This window comes from Notechis scutatus, chromosome 1, assembly GCF_049901735.1.
Source record: "Notechis scutatus isolate UNSWTSFEM ecotype Mainland chromosome 1, rNotScu1.2, whole genome shotgun sequence".
Taxonomy (NCBI): domain Eukaryota; kingdom Metazoa; phylum Chordata; class Lepidosauria; order Squamata; family Elapidae; genus Notechis; species Notechis scutatus.
This window is the reverse complement of record NC_142009.1, coordinates 51302532-51315614: the sequence shown is the minus strand read 5'-3', so window position 1 is coordinate 51315614 and position 13083 is coordinate 51302532. Positions and strand designations below refer to the sequence as shown.

The window sequence follows — 13083 nt, the reverse complement described above, 5'->3', positions numbered from 1 at the left end:
ATGTACAGGTATAAAATTGCTGGTACCTGGCTCAACAGCAGCAACTGTGAGAAGGATCAAGGAGTCCTAGTAGACAACCACTTAAATATGAACCAGCAGTATGTGGTAGCTGTCAAAAAAAGTAAATGCAGTTGTAGGCTGCATCAACAGAGAGATAGCATCAAGATCACAAGAAGTAATGGTACCACTCTGTACTGCACTGGTGAGGCCATACTTGGAATAAATGTGTCCAGTTCTGGTTGCCATGATAAAATAAAGATGCTGAAGTCCTAGAAAGAGTGCAGAGAAGAGTAACAAAATGATAAAGGGTTTGGAGGCTACACTGTACAACGAATGTCTTTGGGAATTAGGCCAATAGCTGTCTTCTAGTACTTGATAGAATGTCATTGAGAAGAGAGGGTCAACTTATTCTCCAAAGTACCTGAGGGCCAAACAAGAAGCAATGGGTGGAAGCTCATTAAAGAGAGATCCAATCTGGAATTAAAAAGAAATTTACTAACAGGGAGAATAATTAATCAGTGGAATGGCTTGCCTCCTGGAGTTGTGGCTGCTCCATCGCTGGAGGTTTTCAAAAAAAGATTGAACAACCATTTGTCCAGGATGCTTTAAGATCTCTTGACTTGGACAGCAGATTGGATTAGAAGACCTTCAAGGTCCCATCCAGCCCTATGATTCCCTTCTACTCTGTTCTTACCAATAGCCTAAATTATCAGATTCATTCCTACATGTGCAAGTTGCACAAATCTGTGCTAATGGTGTGGAGAATACTGGACCTCATCTTCCACAAAGCAACCAGGAAAATCTGAGAAACAAGCTGTCATGCCCCTGTTGGAATCTGATTCCGAGGGGGAGGCCGAGCAACTGACAGGGAGTGGAAGTGTGGCTCCGGTTGCTGTGGAAGAAACTGGGGAAAGGTAAAGTCCAGCTGGGCAGAGCAGGGGAGAGGTAGAGCAAGGCAGAGGGAATTCAGAGGAAGATCCAGGCCCACCCCCTCTTCATCCTAGGGTACACAGGGAGGAACGGAGAAGGAAGCAACACGAGTTGCATGGCTTACGGGGGACGAAAGGACCCTGATTCCCTTCATTATCTGCAGCTGGGAACACAGTATTTAAAAAGAGAATTTGCGCACAGCAACTCATGAGAAGCAAATCGTGAGTTATCTTTTATGGTCAAGGCTTATCTGGGTTCCTGGCTTCTTCCCAACTGTGTGTGTTTTGTTGGCCTTTGAATTCTGCAATTCCTTATCCTGCCCTGTCCACTTAATTGCTGCAGCGTGGTTTGTGTGGATTTTTATTTATAGTTTATATGTACTTTGTTTTTTGGACTGAATTTCCTTCATTTAAAGACTGTTCTTGGGAGAGTTTTTCTCCAGCCAAGGGTAACTAGACATTGGGGGCAAAGTTGGAAGTATTAAAGGGACTTTTCTTATGTGACTGTGTTGCCTTTGTGCCACGCCCTGGGTCATCATACAAGCTATTCTTCCCCATTCCAGTGCTTGAATGTAAGGTTTTGCTTTTTTATGAATGAAGCTAGGAGGCCCCTGTTATTTACCTAAGCAGACTAATAAATCATTTGAGGATGGATGTAGAAACTTGTAATAAATATACAAGACATCCTTCCAGATCTATTGGAACTGTAATTCTGAAGTTACAGTGTATACATGTGAACACTTTAATTAATATAGAAAATCAGATGTTTCCAGGAGAATTAGCAAGAAGAGCTGGACTGGAACCCAAAGGTAAGGCAGACCCAGGACTTTAAACCAAGGCAAATAGTCAGCAGAACAAAACAAAGACATCTCAGAAAATGCTTATAAATGATGTCTAGTATCTGTTTCTTGTCAGAATCATTCTTATGGACCTCTGCTTAGGTAGCATTCTTCTATGGTTATATGGAAAGACTCTACAGAACTGCAAAAATGGTAGCTGGCTATGGGCCTGAAAACTAATGTAAATAGATGCACAACAAATATTCCCAGTTTTTGTCTCAGAAGATGGGTAGTATTTTGAAATGTTCAGTAGGAAATAGTGATAATAATGATAATTGATATTTTTAATATTCATTCCACTTCCATATTCCAGAAGAACAAAGAAAATATTGTAATAGGTTTCCTGTCCATCTCACATAATTTTATTATTTGGATAGTTTTAATATGTTTGCTTGTGTTCAAAGGTAAGTGTAATATCTTTCTTAGCAATGTATTTAGATATAGAAATTTACATTAGATGTAGCAAAGAGAGTGGAAGAAAACATATGTGATAGGTGAAGCACTGATAGATTACAACATAATATTCTCTTTCTTCTCTCTTTTATTACAGGTAAAAGTTCGTACAACTGAAGATGTACCTAAAGGAAACATTGAACTATTTGTAATTAATGGTGGAACCAAAGAAGTTAAAGTGAAATGGTTTCCTCTGAATGAACCCAATGGGCAAATAATGTATGCTGTACTTTTCACTGGAATCTTTTACACTGACAAAGGTATTTCCATTTTGATACATTACTGGAGAGCTGAAGTTTTAGTTGCTCCTTAAGATGTTTACAGAATATATGTTTTATTAAGACATGAATCTGATATTGCTTCAATTTATAGCATAGAAACACAAAAGCAATGGAATTGTTTAAAGTTAAAAAAAAAAACCTGAAAACATTGATTTTGATGGAACTTGAAAATATGATGTTTGGTCTTCAGCAATGATTCACAAAAGTTGGTTCATACTTACAAGTATACCATCACCAATCTACCTAGGGAGAAATCACCTTTCTAGTGGAATGGTTTAGTAATCAATGTATTACTGTGTTGAATTATATCCATCCATAGAAAAAAGAGCTTAACATACACACGACTAGGTTAAATTGACTATAATGGATCTATTCAAATTATATCTGTGTCTCGATTATATTTATTTATTTAATTTAATTTTTAAGGCCATCTGACCCATTAACAATTCTGAGCAACTTACAATTATATCATAGTAATATGTTCTTATTTAATCCTGCATAGTGCCATGAATAAATTAATTCTCCATAAAGGAAATTTGCTTCTAACTCTACAGTTTGTTGCTTAGATTAATTCTTTTGCACTGGTGTTTTTTATGATGCTCAACATCTTTTGTCATGATTATTATTTATTTTATTATTTATTAATTTTTACATAGCAAAGTACTAACAATAAGATATTACATCTAGAATTTTCACATATTTTTTTTCTTTCAGATTACTTTGGTTAAATTATTTGGCTAAAATGTGTGAGTCATTTTGTTTAAAAAATATTTTTATTTTACCTCTGTAACAAAGTTTTACCACTTTGAATATCAGGTAGGAAGACTGAATTTAGTAGATCTGTTCCAGCTTCCACAAAAACTATTTCTTATTTTGCCACTATTATTTTACTGAGTAATTTCAGAGGAATAATTATTTTATGACAGATTGTTGGATTGAGAGTTGCCATTATTTGTTTTATTCTCTCCCCACCCAAGATTAGCCCTAACCCTAAGATTTTTTTTCCTTGTGGTCACCAGAAACTATGCTATATTTTATCCTTGTCAATACTTCAAAATAATAATAATAATAATAATAATAATAATAATAATAATAATAATAATAATAATAATAATAATAATAATAATAATAATAATAATAATAATAATAATAATAATTTGGGGGAGTGGGGATGGCAGCCACAATGAAAAATAGTGAATAATATTTGGAAAAAAATATACATTGATTTCATGAAAATAAATCTGTTTTTCAGGAGGGGGATCTTGTTTTGGAAAAATAATATTCTTCCTGTCTTTTATAAGGTGATGGGTTGGATGGTTCTTCTGTAAAATACTTGTAGGATTATAAGATGAGAGAATGATGAGGGGATGGATAGAGAACCAACATTTTGGTAGGGCTTGTGACAGCTAAGTCATTTCCACCAAGGGAGCAGGGTGAATAATTCAGAAATGATATTCCCCTTTGTGTTTAATTTTGCATTTTTTTCCCCCTCTGGAAAAAAAATCCTCTTCTAAGCCATGTCATTCCTGGTTGTCACCCCACCTCTCAGACCATCAAAACTATATTAAATGTTGCAAAGCTGTGTGGCAAGCGAACTTTCAAAAGTCACAACCTATTTGCAGATCAGCCCTTGTAGAAAATGTATTCTGTTCTCGGCAGAATTTTCCTTCAGTTCTTTCCACTGAGAAGTTTACTGATTTCTCCCAGTGGAATTTGCTGGAATTTATCGGTTCATGGTTGGCAGTCACAGATTAAGGTAAATGTCGATCCGTAATGACCTTCTACATGTTAGTATTGCAGTAAAGCTGGGCTTTTATGTCAAAGATATCGGAGAGGGAGCTATTACACATGACAGGGGTGATCAAGGGACTCCAGACCAAGGCAAGCATTATTAAATATTGACTAGTTGTGTGATTTATGTAGAGCTGGAGGAAAAAAGTGACTTTTTAACCATTATATATTCTTCAGCAACGAAAACCACCCATTTATCTCTTGCTGGTAATAAAGCACACAGTGCCTGCATATTTTAGTGTACAGGCTGTGGGGGGGGGCACATGGGCTTATAAATGAGATGGGCTCTTCCCTGATAACATTTCGGTTGGTTAATTGCCAAAAGCAAAACAAGTCCATTGGAAGCAGAGACAAGTTTTGACTTGGGAAACTCCTCTGTTGCTTCAGGTCTGTGAGTAAAGAGGATCGGGGAGAACTTATTTGAGAAATGGATTCCAAGAGAAATGTTCTCATTTTTTTTCTCCCATGCTAGAATAGAATAGAATAGAATAGAATAGAATAGAATAGAATAGAATAGAATAGAATAGAATAGAATAGAATAGAATTTGGGTGCATATGTACTCGGTGTACATAAAAGAAAAGATACATTCGTCAAGAGTCAAGAATCATCAGGTACAACATTTAATGATAGTCATAGGGTACAATAAGCAATCAAATCATACTAGGAAACAGTCAATATAAATCATAATGATACAAGGGAGAAAGTTATGGTCATACAGTCACAAATGGGAAGGGAGGGGTGATAAGAAGTGATGAGAAGATTAACAGTAATAGTAGTGCAGAATTTGTAAACAGTTGAACAGTGTTGAGGGAATTATTTGTTCAGCAGAGTGATGGCTTTCGGGGAAAACTGTTCTTGTGTCTAGTTCTGGTGTGCAGTGTTCTATAGTGTCATTATGAGGGAAGGAGTTGAAATAATTTATGTCCGGGATGTGAGGGGTCTGTAAATATTTTCACAGCCCTCTTTTTGACTTGTGCAGTATACAGGTCCTCGATTGAAGGCAGGTTGGTAGTAATTGTTTTGTCTGCAGTCCTAATTACTCTCTGATGTCTATGTCTATCCTGTTGGGTTGCAGAACCAAACCAGTTAGTTATAGAGGTGCAGATGACAGACTCAATCATTCCTCTGTAGAACTGGATCAGCAGCTCCTTGGACAGTTTGAGCAATTTGAGTTGGCACAGGAAGGACATTCTTTGTTATGCTTTTTTGATGATATTTTTGATGTTAGGTGTCCATTTTAGGTCATGTGATATAGTAGAACCTAGAAATTTGAAGGTCTCTACTGTTGATACGGTGTTGTCTAGTATTGTAAGAGGTGGTAGTATGGGAAGGTTTCTTCTAAAGTTTACCACCATTTCTACAGTTTTGAGTGTGTTCAGTTCCAGATTGTTCCGGTTACACCACGAGGCAAGTTGTATAGCCTCCTGTCTGTATGCGGATTTGTCGTTGTCTTGAATGAGACCAATCACTGTTGTATTATCTGCAAACTTCAGTATTTTAATAGATGGATGAATCTTTATTTTAATAGATGGATAGAATCTTTGTTTGGCAACGCTAGATAGATAGATAGATAGATAGATAGATAGATAGATAGATAGATAGATAGATAGATAGATAGATAGATAGATAGATAGATAATAGTCATTTCAATGCAGTGTCCCTTACAGATTCTAAATAGCTATTGTGGTTGACAATTATGCAGGATGTTGGGGCGGGTAGTTAATTTTTATGCAAGAAAGAAATTAAACATTAATTCAGCAAACTTACTTTTGACACCATCTCCTCTGTAGATTTACACAGAGCTTACTGAATTGTCTGGTAGTTAATTGGACATTTTCTTGACATAATAAACAACTGTATTTCATCCATATATGCACTGTCTGGTTAAAAGGCATCAATAAAATGTTTAAGTTAAATTGCACTGAAATTTAATTTGTACCCCCAAAAATAGATGAAATAAAAAAGATGGCTTTTCCCATTCAGGTTAGCTGCCCCCTAGTGGGAATTCAAAGCTGCTAATATAAGAAACTAAACGATAAAGCAAGCTTCAGACATTAGATTTAAAAATTAAGAGTGAACAGATCACATAAAATTATGTAACATAGTGGCAGGCTGTTGTTGTTGCTCATATTCATGACTTAACTTGAAAAGTTTCAGCTGTTTTGATCTGGCATTCAGAAAAATGTGTTTAGAGGATGAATGAGCGATGCAATTACATAAACACCAAATCAGGCTCCAAAACTAGGTATTGTAAAGGGAAAGGGGCATATGATATATCCTTGCAGTCCACAAGCATTTTCATATTTTTTTCTTGTTCCATGACATTATGTCACTTTAATTTGACTTTTGGAGACCAAAAATAATAAGAAAAACCAGAGGGACAACAACTATCTCTTAATTATACACCTCCTTTTACTTTGTGAATTATATCCACCAGAAAAATAAGTTGTAGATCTCAAAAAGGGCAAATATTTCAACATGTAATGTTTGAATTAATCAAAAGTCTGTGCATTTAATCTTTGAAAAAAAATTACAAGAGTGCCTGATTCATCTGTACATTTAGTTTCAAATGATTGATACTTTTCCAATATTTTGAGGGTTTTAATGTTTGATTGTGATATAATGTTTTTCAGGGATATGAGAAAATCATGCCATTTTTGGCAGGATTAATGCTCACTTTATTTAATTTCTGAGGTGGTCAGAAATTATTCTGCCTTTTAAAACTTTCTCCATACATGCATATTATGTGAAGTGCAGAAGGAAGTAAATATTAAAAAGCCATGCAATAAGTAAGAGAAATGGGTTTTTTTGTATACCTTCAAAATAATCTTAAATCCTGGTGATGTTTCTTGGCAAATTTTTCAGAAGTAGCTCGTTATTTCCTTCTTTGTTGGGTTGAAAGTAACTGGTCTAAAGTCACTCAGCTAGTCTTGAGCCCAAACTCTACTAGAACTTGTGGTAAATCAATTTCTAATCTAGAGTCTCTTTAACCACAATACTAATTTGACTTTCAAAGGAGCCATTTCCAAATTAATTTACAGCAACACTATTCACTATACTTTTCCATTTATCTCTGTGTTTAGAATCCATTCTTGCTTGTGTTGTGTTCATATGTCACACCATGCATTGTCTCTTATATATTAACCTGTTCACCTGTTGTTTTTAAGGAACTTTTCACACACACCTAACTGCAATTTTCTTGATTTATCTCTTCTCATTATAGCTGCTCTTCAGCACTACTTTCTGTGAAAATAATCCATGGTAAAAGGACATGTCCATAACCAAATTTTGTGTGTCTTCTTATGTGCATACAATTGGAGGACAACTAGGAATGTGTTATAACACTTCCTTGTTATATATCAGTTATCCCACTATTTGTGAATTTGCAAGTGAAAAACATGTTCATGTTTCTATTGGCAAGCCACATGATATAATTCTCTGCTTCATGTAAATATATGTCAGATGACAACTAAAACCCCTCGAAAAAGGTTGCATTCATTTCCAATCTGGACTGGTCACTGGGACCAAAAGTTTTGTCTTCTGAGTTGTGTGGGATCTCAGAGCTCTTCTTTCTAGCCAAAGTCTGAAAGCTCAGAAGAGAAAACTCTGACCAACCCAGATTTGTTCCTGAACATTATCCTCAGACACATTTATTCATTTTCATTCGTGTTTTTATTTCCAATAAAATTAAAGACTTACCTTCTTATAGAGTACACACACACATACACACACACACACACACACACACACATGCTTCACTATGAAACTATGTGATTGGGACAAAAATAAGGGAGGGGGGAATCTACCTCTGCCTACCAGCATCCATTGGTATTCATCTGGCTAGCGTCTGGTCAGTGTGTCAGAGAGTTGAGGGCTGTTTGGAAACTGAAGCAGTATTTGCTGTGCGAGCAAGAAGGAGAGAGCAAGAAGCCTGGGCATGGCTTAGCTCAACTGTTCTGTACTAAAGCTGCTTGATGCTATGAAACTGAAACTCCTCTCCCCTGCTTCTGTTTTGCATTTGGAACAGATTTCTTTTCAGGTGGGGAGGGGGAGTAGAACTCCTTAGAATCAGAGCGTGTTAATAATAATATATGAAATACTAATGCTCGGATGGTCATTTGAAAAAATCCTTTTTTAGTGAGCACCTAGAAGCCAAGAGAAACATAGGTGCCAAATTTCAAGTTTGTAGGCTTTATGGTTCTGGAGATTTTGTGATGATGCAGAGTGATATTTCACTTTATATATATATAGATGAATAATAAAATAGCAAAAGCGAAGGGCCCAATTTTTTTTTAAAAAATATTTTCCTTGAACCTTAGTTATAGCTAACTATACAAAGCAATATTAGACCCATGAACAAAACTAAGTAATAATTATCAATGTTACCTAGTGGACTTTGAGGTAGTGGTGCAATTGTTTCATGTAATTCCACAGTTTGTTCATACTTTGAACATGGCAAAGATTTTTGTAGCAGTGAAGAACAAGCATAACAGATCAACAGAATAACAGAGTTGGAAGGGACCTTGGAGGTCTTCTAGTCCACGCTCCTGCTCAAGCAGGAAACCCTCTACCACAAATGGTTGTCCAATTTCTTTTTGAAAGCCTCTAGTACTGGAGCATCCACAACTTCTGAAGGCAAAGCTGTTCCATTGGTTACTTGCTCTCACCATTAGGAAAGTTCTCCTTAATTCTAAGTTGCTTCTCTCCTTGGTTAGTTTTTAGCCATTGTTTCTTGTCCTACCATTTGGTGCTTTGGAAAATAATTTGACCAAACAATAAGCAATAAGTTAATAGTAGTGCCACTGAAGAAAATGTTTGAAATGTATGAATATATATTCTTATACATTCAACAAATTAGTCCATTATAGCTAAGATTGCAAAATACAATATTTGTAAAATGTGTCTAAGCCAAGACTTTTTGAAAAAATACACCAGTAGAGGAGACAAATGTGCTTCTTTTCTGATCTAACAAGTGAAGCACAAGAGTTGCGAAGGGAGGAAACAGTGTTATGTCAGTTGGCTCAGCTTTTTGCTAGACTAAATCACTTATAATTCCAGATGGGAGTTGCATATATGAAAAATGGCCAATTAAAAAATCCCTCCCTGCATCTTGAAGATACGGTATATTGAGAATGAGTGAAGCAAAATTTATGTGTCATTATGCTTTGTATGAAATACATATGATATGCATAATAACATTTTTGTTTCAAGACATATTACTAAATATTAGTATCAACCGTACTATTGATTTACTCTATGAATTGTGGCACTTAATTTGATCTTATATGGTTTTTTTCCTGAATGGTTATTCAAAATGATGTTACAAAATGATGTTCCCAGGAGCAGTAAGAAATTTGTATAAATATAATTAGCAGTAAGATGGTTAATGTACATAAATCTTTTTTTTAAGTAGTTGTCTTTGAAAATGATGTTCATACTAGCATCTGGATATTAAGCCTATCCAAGAAATCTGCATGCAAATCTGAGTTGAAGAAATTACTTTTTTTTATTTCTAAGACTGTATGTCTAAATGAGAGTGCTCCCTATTATTAGATTCTTAAAATAGAGATTAAAACAAGGCTACAGTTTTAAGCAATTTTTCTTGCTCTGAAAGTTTTTCAGAAGAAAAGCTTATTATTGGGCACTGATATAGACTTTTATGCTGTGGTAGATATTTTTAATTATTTAATCTAGACATATAGTTTACTTAGCCCTCAAATAAGGTAGACAGTAGATCAATTTACAAATAGAGAGTTAACATGACTGATTCAGTGATGCTGACTCTTAAGTCACTGAATTTTACTGGACAACATTGTTGTATTATTTTTATTCAAAAGCATGTAATATCTGAAATCACTTTCATGTTCAAGTGGCAAAGCCAGGACCATACTGAATAACAAATGTAGACATCCAATTTTTGTACATCATTTTAACTGACTGCAGTGAATGTTGACATTATCAGTATTTATTAAATGATTTATAGGGTTTAATTTGTTCAATATACCCCCCCCCCCCATGGTCTGTGATCAAATGGACAAAGTGATACCAATTCATTATTGCTCAAAAATGAGTTTATTATGTTATTGTAAAATCAATCCCATTCCACTTTTTATATTCTGGAGTCACTGCTTACAGTTGGAATCAATGAAAGTGCAAGTGACAACAATCAGCTTAGATATTTAATTATGGATTTAAAGACTTTTTCCTTTGTTTTGCTCAACTAATCTTTTTTTTCTGCATTGTCCCTGGAGATCTGAATATTTTTATTTACAATAATTCTGAACGCCAGTCAAATACACAAAAGAGGCAGAGAATAGAAAGCCCATAGTTGATTATTCTGGAATCTTTTTATTATATGGAAAGATATACTAGCACACTTTTTTTTCCCGGTGAATAAAGAAATTATATTAATGGGCCTGTTTAATATAAGTAATAATGGTTGTAATAGAATTTTTCTACTTTATGTAGTTTAATCTTTGTTACTAAAAGTTAGTAAAGATCTTTTATGTGAAATATTTAAAACATGATTAAGAAGGATTTACAGAGGCCAGATGGATCTGCTTCACTGCCTTCTATAGGCTTAGCTCCACCTTCGTTCTTGCAGAAGCAGAATAAATCATTTTAATTTTCTTAATGAAATATTTTGCATGCTAGGAAATGTGTGCCTGCCCTCTGTGCAAGTTTGTAAGTCTTCTAAAGTTTACTGAAGTCTTAAAGTTATGTGGATTATACTCTTTCAACATACAGATTAAACACAATCTGATGTGAATATATTGAAAAGAGAATGGTATGCTTCAATTAATAGACTGGACTGTAAGTAATTCCATAAAGTTTTTGGTGGTAAATGGTGATCCAGAATATTAAGTAAGTTGTTCTTACTTAATCACTAGACATTTATTAGATCCATGTAGTTTTTGGAAATAATTTTAGTTCTCATTTGGGTCAAAGAAGAACAGAGGCAAAATTTAATGCTATTTATGTGTTCTGGTTGTTCAATTAAAAGATACAATTTTACTTTCTTTACCTTGTGACTCTGAGAAACAATTAAATTCCTGCAACTAGAGAAGTATTTGGCTAAGCAGCTGGCTAAAGAATCAGGATTTCGGAGAAACTTATTTTTATTTCAAAAAGAAATAAAGAAGAAGAAGAAGCATTGATAATTCAGTTCATGAAGAGCAAACTAGAACATTTACAATGAACATGACTAGCATCTTCTGTTAAGACCCCAGTAGTTAACCCACTTTAAGAATACTGTATTGCAATAGTTAATTAATTTTAGAACATAGAATTTAGAGATTGTGATCTAATAATAATATCTAACTCATATTCTTATCCAAAGTTGGCAAAAACATGGAATTGTAATTGAAAGAGATGACAAGGATCATTCAATCTCAGTCACTGCAATGTATTGGAAAACTAATTTAAACCATCCATAGAAAATAATTTATTCCATAATATAAGCCATTTTAATTTTATTTATGAAATTTATATACTGCTTTTTCTCCAGTATCTTAAAACAACTTTAATTTTATCCTTTATAATAGCCCTGTAAAATATAGAAGGTTGAGTTATTTTATTTATTGATTTCAATGTATAAGGCCATTCATATCAACATCATGATTCTGGATGGTAAACAGCAATTAAAAATATAAAATAGAAATAAACTAACCATAACCCCTCACCCCAAATATTAGCTAAATTAAAAACTATCTAATCCCTCAATACAACCATCTTCCACAGACTCCTTCATATATCCTGTCCTCCATGGCCAGTAGCATAATGACATCTTCAAAGGTATATAAAAGGCTGCCAGGACTGGGACTAATCTAATCTTTATGGGGGTAATGATCCAAAAAGTGGACACTAGAAAGAAAAGGCTGTCTACCTAGCTTTTGCCAGATGATACTTTTTTAATAAATGGGACCCAGACATGCCTATTCTGGATATGATGGGACAGGTTGACACAATTGGAGCCCATTCCTCAAATAGCCCCTTTGTTCTTAACATGGGATAAAGAAAATTGACCGGTAAAAATAGTAATTGAATGATGTAAAAATAGTAATTAAAATCAGGGATGTTGTAAAGGGAATCAGTAGATATTTTATTTACTTTATTTATTTATTTATTTTATTGAAAAGCACTCATAGCAAAAAGAAGTGGAGAATTAGAGGACAGGTTTCCTATGTTCTTTGGCAGAGCAGAGACAGAGTGAGAAACCGGTGTAACATGTTAAAGATTCAGATCAGATATGGCTTCATTAATTGCAAAATAATATAACAAGATAACTGACTGGAACTTCCATTTTCTAATGCTGAGAGTGGTTTCTAGCAAAAGAATAGCTAATAGTCTCTGGAAAGCCCTACCCAGCTATGATTTCATTGGCTTTTCATATTAGCTATTTTGACAGGCACTGGAATTAATCCACTGCTGTTGTTTTTCTGTCTTCTGCACAGAGGTGGATTTTAAACTGTGCAAATGCAGAGGGATAAACTCAACAAGACGTCTATAACGAAGTACATTTATTGGCTCATCAGGTATCCTCATAACTCACATTTGTGATGAAGTTCTTCTTTAATGACCAATCCTTTGTATATCTGCCTTGTAGTAAAAGATGGTTATCTCCTAACCCATCTCTTAGCGATAGAAAGCAGCTGCCATGAGTTAGTGAGTTCAAGCAAAGTGAGGAAAAACTCCCCAACCCATCTAGGGTCAATTTAGTGACCAATCAGGATTACAGATGTGGTCACGTGATATGGATTACATTTCCCAGGATACCTTTAACTACATTT

The 13083-nt window shown here is 34.7% G+C and overlaps 1 protein-coding gene across 2 annotated transcripts in view; it reads left to right on the top strand.

Annotated features, from left to right (window-relative positions):
• Positions 1-13083, top strand: part of USH2A (usherin) — a 502972-nt gene that overhangs the window by 258976 nt on the left and 230913 nt on the right. For both annotated transcript variants that reach the window (XM_087963894.1, XM_087963886.1), the window contains exon 37: positions 2319-2481. In XM_087963894.1, the coding sequence (XP_087820020.1) occupies positions 2319-2481 (163 nt within the window). The remainder of the gene's footprint in view (positions 1-2318; positions 2482-13083) is intronic.